Raw genomic sequence first — 11,232 nt, forward strand, 5'->3', positions numbered from 1 at the left:
GTTATTCTTTGTAATTTATTTTGCTTTGAGGCAGCTCTGCTAAAACTTCGATCCACAAAATTTAACTATTTACATGTTTACCACCTTACACATAAACCTGGTATAGTGTCAAGTTTGTCTTTTGATCTATTCCCAGATTATGAGGCGTAAATTAAGATACCGTCTAGTATCTAGAACATTATACCACGTTTATTACTAGTAAGGTTATGACACGAATCTCAGTGGGTCGAGTGGATATGATATTCGCAATTTGCTGAGCGGAACACATTCTACATCGCAAGACTACTCGCGTACCTCGAATGTAACCGTTCCAAAGAGTCTCATTTATTTATAAGTTATTATGTTTAGTTGTTTTATTTGTACATTATACTTGGTTTGTGCACTCTCCCGAGGTTGCTACTGATGTGAACCTTTAGCACGGACATGACTAGCTGACAACTGCCATATATCTACCAATATAAGGTCTTTCATCCTTAATTTTCTGATAGCCAACCTAATTCGTGTACGTGCTAAGGTTTCCTCAATGGCAACTTCAGTAACTTCCTTGAGCGTTTGGCGTGTGTGAGTGGTTCAGACGGAGTGTAGTGGTGCGTGTGTGGAGGCGGCGGCGGCGGCGGCGGCCCAGGACCGGCAGGCGCCGCAGAGGCGACTGACCTCGCTCAATGTACACAAACATATATATCAACTTTTCTACAGACTCTTGAATAGTGTTAGCACAACTAGTGTAGGCTGACAGTGTAGGCTAAGGACTCGACGCTCGGCGTGTGATAACTGTGTAACCGCTCTTTGTGAATCAAATGCAATTATAATGAGATTAACGGGCTATGAATACTGAGATATTTGAATATTTATTTTCGTTTCGAAGTTACCCCTCCGCTCGTTGTGTATCTCCTCTAGTGGTCCTCGGTTGATGTTCGTTTGTTCACGTAGATAACCTACTGTTGAACCTAGTTTTACCTCTGCAGGTATATTCGGATGCTTTTTCGGGAATTGAGATTGTTTAAATTTTAAAAATAAAATGGAAATATTTTCTTAGTGCACTCTCCCGAGGTTGCTACTGATGTGAACCTTTAGCACGGACATGACTAGCTGACAACTGCCATATATCTACCAATATAAGGTCTTTCATCCTTAATTTTCTGATAGCCAACCTAATTCGTGTACGTGCTAAGGTTTCCTCAATGGCAACTTCAGTAACTTCCTTGAGCGTTTGGCGTGTGTGAGTGGTTCAGACGGAGTGTAGTGGTGCGTGTGTGGAGGCGGCGGCGGCGGCGGCGGCCCAGGACCGGCAGGCGCCGCAGAGGCGACTGACCTCGCTCAATGTACACAAACATATATATCAACTTTTCTACAGACTCTTGAATAGTGTTAGCACAACTAGTGTAGGCTGACAGTGTAGGCTAAGGACTCGACGCTCGGCGTGTGATAACTGTGTAACCGCTCTTTGTGAATCAAATGCAATTATAATGAGATTAACGGGCTATGAATACTGAGATATTTGAATATTTATTTTCGTTTCGAAGTTACCCCTCCGCTCGTTGTGTATCTCCTCTAGTGGTCCTCGGTTGATGTTCGTTTGTTCACGTAGATAACCTACTGTTGAACCTAGTTTTACCTCTGCAGGTATATTCGGATGCTTTTTCGGGAATTGAGATTGTTTAAATTTTAAAAATAAAATGGAAATATTTTCTTAACGTTTTAAGTAAGAGAGGGCGTTTACTGGAACAATTATCAATACATATTATATTTAAATCTGTTGTACTTTACTGTGTATGTAAGTATAATCTTAACAATTGTAACTATAAATGTATTCTAAGGATATTGTTAGAATGTTACTGTAATAGTGAATGACTTCAGTTAATCTAATTCAATGAATTTATGAGTGATTGTGTTCAACCATTCCCAGAGTGTTGACTGTTTTATATCAGTTGATCTATGCGTAGGTTTTTGGTTTTGGCTTTAAGACTGTACTATTTATTCCTTTGTACTAATTACAATGTATTGTATTTTGTAATCATGTTTTTGTCAGTTTAACTCCTTGTAATTAACTTGTAATCTTCATTAAGTTAAGGTGACTATATATTTTATTTTGTATTTAAGTTTTGTGAAGTACAAAACCTAGCAGTCTAATGTTCCAATATATATTTTCATTAGAAGTCAGTAATTTATATCGGTGTTGAATCTCACTGCCATTGTAGTAAATAATAAAATAAGTTTAAGTTTTAACAAAGTCATTTTAAAATTATTATTAACTTATTGTATTTCCTGTAAGTAAAATTTGGCTGCTTGCACATTGATACAAGTGACTTTACTTATACTTTCACACGTCTTTAGGCTATTACCCACATGTGTGCGACTTTTGACATGTATGAGCAGACAAATTTAATATTTATATCCTTCTTTGTACCCTACTCTCAAGTAAAATTAGCTACTTTCTTTCACGCTTAGGCAGCTCTGTTTGTTACGCTATGCAATGCGAGTATAATATATACTTTATATTAATATCATCCAGGTTTCATAACCCCGATGGTTAAGAATTTTCTTATTTGATCGGGAAGCTCCAGGTTTTATTGTAATTCTTTATGGAGAAGAGTGGCCACCTACAGAGCTGTCGAAAGCAGTATTAAAATTGTCCATTTTCTTAGCCAAATTATGAGTCATATCAATCAAGATTGAATAAAGTACCTAGTGAACAAGACACGTCTTTCTTATATTCACTTCCTTCTTATAACCTTTACAACATCACAAATTAATAGAAACATCTAAGTAAATTAAAAATAATTACTTTTATTACAAAACTTACACATGATAAAATTTGGAACCACATTATATTTAATACGAACTTACATACATAATTATTAATTAAATTACTAATAATGAACCAGCATTATGAATTGGCGATTTATAATCATTAATCACATAATCATTGGGGTACCTATCATTTTAAGAATAGAAAACAAATAACTCTTAATTGTTATTAGTTTTCCAATAGACTACATGAAGTAAGGCGGCTTATACTCAGTATTATTATGCCTCTTGTGAAAAGGCTAAAAGCTATGCATACAATTTTACATACCTACGATTAAACCGCTTCTGTCTACAGGGTTCACATCTATTATCCACAAATTTGTATTTGAATAAATGCTAACTTTGCTTTGGCGAGGCTCACAGAGAGCCGCCTACTGCCCGTATTAGGTGAAACTTTATTAGTGATCGACCTAGAGCAGTATAATGAACAAGACAAGCGTCCTCATTCTTGCTTGACGAAATTCGAAGTTTTGGAGATGCCGTGGCGTGGTTGCCGGGTCTCAACGGTAACATTGATGTATGTACTTATGAATTATTATTAGGCCGTGTCCCCAGCAGGCAAATTGTCAGCGACCGACTGAGTTTGCGGCGTATCGATTTAGTACGCTCTTCCATATATTTGAAGGAGTGTCCACAGTCTGCTAGTTTAGTACGCAGTTTGCAGCGTTAGGTTGCTTAGTTGCTTACATAGAGAGACTGGGTTCCCTTTATCTACCCGTACCGGTAACCTGATCTTTCTGCGAGTGCGCTTGCGCATTTCCCTGTTTTAAACCTCTCAGTGAGCGCTTTCGCATACCTAATCAAGTTAACGGTACGGGTAGATACAGGGAACCCGATTCTTTATGTAAGCACCCTTACGCGCGCTGTCTATCTCAGTATCTCGCCGCTAACAGTCTGTCCACTAGGCACACGGCCATACAAACTTAAACATAGCTATAACAATAACACCTACACCTCGATCCCGGTGGCGGCCTTGATGCTGCGCACGAGGCGCGCGTTGGCGTCGCGGTAGTCCACCGGCGACGCCGACATCACTGTCGTCTTGAGGCGCGCCTCGTCCTGTGGGAGGAATTGGGGTTGTTGTAGGTATATAATTATGGTGTGTTGGGTTGATGAGCTGGTGGCTGGTAGTAGCTAATTCTCATCATTTATTTTAAATATCAAAAAAATATAATCATTTTCGTAACATAACTTCAGCGAAACCTCAGCGTCTTACATTTTGGAATCGATTTATTTGCGGTCCTACTTTTTATTATATCTTGACAAACTCTGGAAGACCATGGTGAAAGCCAGTCCGATTAGCGTCAGTCGCTAACTATAAGTTAGGTATAGTTTATGCGAGTCTTGAGAAGGCTCCTTTAAAATTTTGCATGAAATCCATTAGATATTTACTAATTATCATCATGCATGAATGACCCATCACGTCTCCACTGCTGGAGCACAGGTTTCTTTCCAATGAAGAAATAGTTTAGGCCTAGTCCACCACGCTGACCTAGTACGATCTATCGTTTTAGTAATTCATTTATTAAGTAAATACATATCTCTATTTACTTAATAAATTGGCTGTTTGCTCATGTGAATCATTAAAATTTGGTGCGAAGCAAATAACAAAAATAACATAAACTCACGCTATAAGTCTCCATCTTGGTCCTGAACTTGAACACAAACGTCTTGAACTTGACGTCCTCGAACATGTCGGTGTAGGCCTTCTTGTCGTAGTCGAACAGACGGCCGACCTCCGCCGCGGGGCGCGCCAGCATCGCCTCGGCCGCCTCGTTGAAGGCTGTTATGCGTTGGTCGCCGGTCGGGTCAGATACGTTGGCCTGGGGATGGGGATAGTGTAAGTTTTATTTACGTTTATGTACATTGTATGTGTTTCTGTTACTCTACACTGACGAAACACAACGAGATAGACTAGTTTTTTGTCATAATAGAGTGGCCCTTCTGTGGCTTCAACGGGTCGGGATCACCTTCGAGTTGCTGAGCCAGCGGCAGCGGTTACTCCGCCGACCCGAAGGTAAGTATTTACGTTAGTTTGTGTTCAGCCGGATAGGTGGGCTAAAATTGCTACCGAAATGGATCACTTGGACGGCTCTTGTAGGAACTAGAATGAGGCGGCCACGGCAATAGGTAGAAGAACCTTTGCCTAACAGTGTGACACAGTACGTTAAATAAAATAAAAATTGAAAGTTTCTCACAATAAACGGATACACCGCCATTCGTATTACACTGTGGTGTGTAATCTGTCGTAACTGGCGTCTATTGCGGCAAGGGTGAATAAATGCCGAGCGGTATTAGTAGGATTCAAAATAAAGTCAGTATAGCTACAAAAACACCAAACCACTCACCCCAAGCAATATCCTGTACTTATAATTCGGGTACTCCCGATTGCACTTCTCGCATCTAAACAGCCCATTCTCTTGATCCACCAGTTTCTTATTGCACTGCTCTTGAGGACAGGCCTTGTACACCGCGTTGTCTGCGAACGTGAATGTGAGGACCCCGAGAAGGCTGTAGTAGTCCCCTTTCTCCCCGGAGCCGAGCTGTTTTGCTTCTGCCTCGGAGAAGGTGATCCATTCGTTGCTGCCTCCCGTGTAGTTGCCGGATCTGTGGATGGGGATGTTTTTGTGATTTCTGTGTTGATAAAAAAATATTCTGACCTGAAATGAATTTATGTAGCTATGATTTCAAAATATAAATGTTCCGAGTGCCGCTGTAAGTTATATTTGCTTCTAATAAGGTCGACACTGGCACCGCCGTTGTCGAAATATCTCGTCAGCTTGTTTGTGTAATGCAAATATCCACTCTATTCTGTCCAAACCACTTACTATCGGAGATTGACAAGGTCGATACTAGCACGTTTATTGTCTTACCAGCCACACAACATTGAAATAGTAGTCAAGTTTACACCCTGTATACAAGAATTACCGTTGCTATCACCATACTCACTTGGCAGAGATATTAACGAGGTCGACCGCTTGGTCTGCCGCGCAGCTTGTGCGCCTCGGGCAGGTCCGGCTGCAGCCGCAGCATGGAGCTGTTGAGGCACGAGAGCGACTTGCTGCCCTGCAGGGCTAGTACGGGGCGCATTTAAGACGTGATAAGAGTTTCGGATCGCGCTCATTCACATCACGCAGCCTCAATAGCGAGCGAGACGGAGAACTCTTGTCACGTCTTAATAGCGCCCTATGCTACAGGTCCTGGAACTACTCACATGGCAGAGATGTTGACGAGGTCGACATTAGCACCACCGTTTTCGTACAAGCCCAAATTAAGTCATTGTTTTCTATAGGCAAACTCCAAAATTTTCATTTCAAAAATGTGGATAAACTTGGCAGTAGCCTTCACGCCGTACCATAATAATACCCTTTATAACTACATATCATACAGTTCCTGTAGTGTATAGCTCTACTCACTTGGCCGAGATGTTGACGAGGTCGACGCTGGCGCCGCCGTTGTCGTACCAGCCTCTGAGCTTGTGCGCCTCGGGCAGGTCCGGCTGCAGCCGCAGCATGGAGCTGTTGAGGCACGAGAGAGACTTGCTGCCCTGGAACTCCGAGATGCGGCAACCCTGCGAGGAGGGGATGGGGTTGTGAAGATAGATAGGTGTAATACGAAATATGGTTGGGGAACTTGGATGCGGCAACCCTAGCGAATAGAAAATAAATAGAAAGATAGGAAAAACGCGAAACATTAAATGCTGGAGATGCTGTATAATAGGGAAAGCAGGGATGTGGCAACCCTGCGAAGTAAATAGATACTTATATAGAAGGAAATCGTTAGGAGATACGCTCCTTGAGAGAGCACTATGACGAATAGTGGATAATTGATTGGTTTTATATTTTAAAAGATCTTTATTTGTGCATTATAGTGCATGGACATCGGTTATTAAACAAATAAGCAGTACTCTTCTTGAAGTTTTGATTGAAAAGTGCTTTATATACCTTGATTGCTAGAACGGGGTTGGAGGCGCAGTTGAAGGCCTCAGCCTCATTCCCCCACAGCGTCACTATCACCTGGAACAAATATTATTGTATATTTATTTATACTTTATTGCATTATATACTTTTGTAATAAATCTATAATTAGGTGGACTTCATGCTAAAAGCATGCAGGAGTTTCTGGGAGACTGTACACCGATTGTGGTAGTGTATTGAAATTAATCATAGACTGTACATCGATATTATACTTTGCGACGTGCTAAATCGTACCATTGGGAAAATCCGTGCCGGTCATTGCTTGCCCAATTTCAATGTGAGCGAGCGCAAGGCAAGATTTTTGTCATGTCTTGTTTCGCGCCCCGTGCAGGCGACACTACACTGCTAAAAACACCCTGTATACAGACACAAGCCACACTCACCCCGCCGGAGGAGTCAACGAGCGTGACCTCGCGCTTCTTCAGCAGGCGGCCCGAGCTCTTCGCCGTCAGCTCCTGCACGTCGCCCGCCGACTTGCACACACCGATCACGTCTAAGGGGTTAAACATTGTTAGGTATATTATTGTAAGTAGACCGGTCATATGCGATAATATGCATTATGCTTAATAATCGATAACTGTAAGGGTTGGGGTTACAGTTGAGAACCAAGAAGTTAACAAATTTTAATGCGATTTTCTGATTTAGAGCAGATTTTTAATGTCAAATAAATTTTATAAGAATAATAACTGTTTAATACAAACACGAATTCAGATGCGACAATAACTTTACAAATAAAATTTATCTGACCAATGAAAAATTAGCCCTTAAACATCTTTCATTTGAATAAATATTCATTTATTGATTTAACTAATGATTGGCCAGATAACTTGCGCTTTCACTGTTACGCGAAATCTAGAAACACATCTTTAGTTGGCTAGAATGTATTTGAACACCATTTATGCCTTGTCAGACGATGCTAGAGCTTTTTTATAGTATTTGTTTCTTTACTGGTTCGACTTATACTTTACATTCCAGTTATACACTCACCAATAAGCGCATCAGTATTCTTCTCGGCAATATCACAGATGGGCACAAACTCAAACTTCACACTGGGCACAGACCCAGCATCCTCCATACACTCAGCCACCACCGTGTCGTTTGTGAACGTCATCTCATAGTCGTTCTTCAGGCTTGAGTACTGCTTGTTGGCGGTTTTCAGCTGGCAGCGGCTGAAGTAGTAGACTTTGTCCACCTGAGGTAGGGGTTTAGAGTTGAGTGATGAGAGGATTTGGCAGAGTTTGCAAGTAGTGAGGGATAAATTTGAAATTACAGAGCATTGATACGTACTAACGAGGCCGCGTGGAACATCATTCACGCGAGACACCTATGTACTTATTCTAGTGTATTTGTACTTACGTGATAAGTTGGCGATGTCGTCGTTACAGAATGCGTACAATGCACTTTGCGTACATCTAGAATCTAGCGCCCAAATTCATAGAGCTTTTTGACACTTTACAATAGGTTTAAAATTGACGTTGAGATATACGAATTTCAACTTTTTCACTGACGTAATGAGTCAAAACTTGTGTGTTTCTAAGTCAATTTTAAGCTTTTTCTAAATTTACAATACGTTCTATGAATTTGAGGGCTAGATATGCAAGTTTCCTCACAATGTTTTCCATAAGGTACCATGGAAATCCTTGGTACATATCAGGAGGTCATCTATTAGCCACCGTGGCTCTGAAACCTTAAGAGCTTGTACACATTTTAGGCGTTTTGAAGCGCGCTTTGGGGTATAGCGGTCTCTCGAGGGCGTACACATGCAACCGTGTCAGAAGCGCCTAATGTGTACATGCTCCAAGTGACAATAGTATAGAATGGAATACGATTTCGCGTTGCTCCACGTGCGTATAGTGCAGGTGACTCGTGAGTGAGACACCCAGTATGTTCTACATTATGTTACTATGGCTCTTACACTTTAACTGCCATTTTCAATACACTATGTATCGATAGCTGATAGTTACTTTTATACGATTTTGACTCATAAAAAGTTGCATTCTGTCAAAATCGTATGAATGTAACTGTTAGCTATCGACAGATAGAGTTATTGAAACCAGCAGTAAGAGAAAATAGACAACACTACAAACCATGGTCAATAAGCACAGCGAAAACGGGCATTGCCCTTTTTAATGTCTCTGTCGCACGCGCACAGTAATAGTGCCCTCACTCTCGCACAGTAACCTTGATCGCCGGCGGCAGAGATTCTAATTGGTTGTAGATGCATGTCTCCGCCGCACGCGGACAGTAATAGTGCCGTCACTCTCGCACTGTAACAAAGGTCAACGTCCGATTTTCTCTGTGCTTGCCGAGCGCCCTCTAGTGTCTATCTACCTGCAGCATATCGTAGTACTTGTCGACGGCGTCGCGGAAGGCGGTGGCGCGGATCTCGCCGCTCTCGTCGCACAGGTCCATGCTGAACAGCTTGCCCTCGCCCTTCGCGTTGCTCCACGTGCGGATAGGGCCCTTGGACATGACGCGCGCTTTTATCACCCACCTGGAAGTAAGGAAGTATTGGTATTAGGTTATGGTGTGTATTTATTAGGTGAATGAATGCATTTATTTGTAGGTTAAAAAAAGTTTTATGTGACTGTGAGATGCATATTCTATTTGCAGGGATATAGCCTACAAAATGCCCTGTGCATTGTGCTTACTGGAATGGAACCCAAAAAGTTTTTAACTGCCTCTCTTTTTCCCACCATGCTAGGCCACTGCAGGGTTCCTAACAATGCTTTCCTTCTCTGTAAAATGTAAGAGTGATGGGAAATACATAAATTCCAAAAAATACTGGTAAATGTCATGGCTTAACTGAGCTACCAAATATAAATGCTGCAGCCTCAGGTATTTTGTAAACCATTTATTAACTATGTATAGTAAACAATATCCACATATTGTTTATGTCCACATAATTAATCATTCCAAGCAATTGACTTTATATCTTACTTGTTTTGATAAGGGCTGAGACTTGCAATCGGATGAGTCATCTGAGTAGATAGTAGACTGTTGTTCATGTCTGGGTTGGGTGCGGGTCTAGCCACCGGTGCCGGGGCGGGCTTGGGCACAGGCTGCATGGCCGGCTGGGCCGGGGCAGATGCAGCAGACTCCTCTGTCCAGGTCTGAGGGTTGCCCAGCTTCTTGCCAACATCCTTACCAGGCATTAAGATTGTGATGTCCAGGATTATCATTACTCTCCTAAAAAGTAAGAACTATGTTAATTTCGATGAAAAGGGCACTAAAATAATACAATACCAAATTAGGACAGCATTCACAAACATACCCAAATACAAAATTACATAATATTGTGAAATGGGGATAAGTACATGCTCTTCCTACTCTCTAGCATTACAAACAAAAAAAACACCATCATTTCCCACACTAACAATCCTCAGCACAAACATCAGTTTATAACAAAAGAAAAGCACTCACTTTTCCCCCTTCCCTGTGTTCTTCAGCAGGGATGTGACGAAGCGGTCGATCTGCACCACGGAGTAGTCGGACAGCTCGCCCGTCAGCAGCTTCTCGTTGAGCTGCGTCGCGAGCATGGCGAAGCTGTGAGAGTGCTTCCCGTCAGACACCAGCAGTCTAAACCTCTCGTTAGCTCCACTGCCTTGGATCTTCTTGCTGCCCAGCACTTGCATTATGGGCTTGTCGTAGTGGCCACCGTTCATTATCACCTAGAATACAATCACAAAGGTAAAGGGTACGATGTTATTGGAGTTACGGAGTTCATACTGGCTACTTCAGCCGGATCGGAAACTTACCTCAAGTGAACCTTCGGAAAGATTGTGTGTCATCTTTCCAGTTGTAAACAAATGTTATGTTTTAATATATGAGGGGCCGGAAATACTCAATAATTCGCTTCAATACTGGATACTTTCTGCGTGCTTTCTGCAAAATCGTAAAAAAAGCCGCAAACGCGTTAATGGAAACGAAAACCGCCAAAACTGTAAAAACAAAATCTTGACAGTTGACATTGACATTTATCAGCTGTCATTATGAAAATGACAACTAGAGCAGAGTAAGCTGCGATTAAACCAGCATCAAAATACATTTTTAAATTATTATTCTGAGTCCTGACCCTCATGTTGCAGGTTGTAAGTTTATTCGCAATCGGACTTCGCGTTTGGTTTGCAGTCCTATTGCAGTCGTGTCAACTGCATTCAAACTGCACCTGAACTGCAATTTGCAGTTGGATTGCAGTTGAAATGCGGTCCGTCTGTCTAGCTAGACCCTTAGAGAAGTCCTATTTTTTATGTTTCTTGCTATTACAACAGTTACTTATTACTTCCATGGTAAGTACGAAGTAGAGTAGAAATAAATAGTTGCTGGGTACAAGCTTCACGGCATACGAGATCGTGGCTATACAAAGTTACGCGATGTTAACTTACTCTCTTTCATAGAACAGCTATTATAGTTACTACCTTTAAGACAAAGCGAAGCTATCTATTTA

At 41.6% G+C, this 11,232-nt stretch overlaps 1 protein-coding gene across 1 annotated transcript; it reads right to left on the minus strand.

Annotated features, from left to right (window-relative positions):
* Window positions 1-3,719: 3,719 nt before the first annotated feature.
* On the minus strand, window positions 3,720-10,700 carry LOC105386699 (replication protein A 70 kDa DNA-binding subunit). The gene is made up of 11 exons (XM_048622435.1): window positions 10,544-10,700; window positions 10,209-10,456; window positions 9,726-9,974; window positions 9,117-9,279; window positions 7,773-7,977; window positions 7,169-7,278; window positions 6,753-6,824; window positions 6,225-6,379; window positions 5,157-5,415; window positions 4,437-4,631; window positions 3,720-3,867 (listed from the first exon to the last, which is right to left on the minus strand). The coding sequence occupies exons 1-11, from the start codon at window positions 10,574-10,576 to the stop codon at window positions 3,757-3,759; spliced, it is 1,800 nt and encodes a 599-aa protein (XP_048478392.1). The 5' UTR covers window positions 10,577-10,700; the 3' UTR covers window positions 3,720-3,756.
* Window positions 10,701-11,232: the final 532 nt, after the last annotated feature.

The sequence above is a fragment of the Plutella xylostella genome, chromosome 8 (genome assembly GCF_932276165.1).
Source record: "Plutella xylostella chromosome 8, ilPluXylo3.1, whole genome shotgun sequence".
Classification (NCBI taxonomy): domain Eukaryota; kingdom Metazoa; phylum Arthropoda; class Insecta; order Lepidoptera; family Plutellidae; genus Plutella; species Plutella xylostella.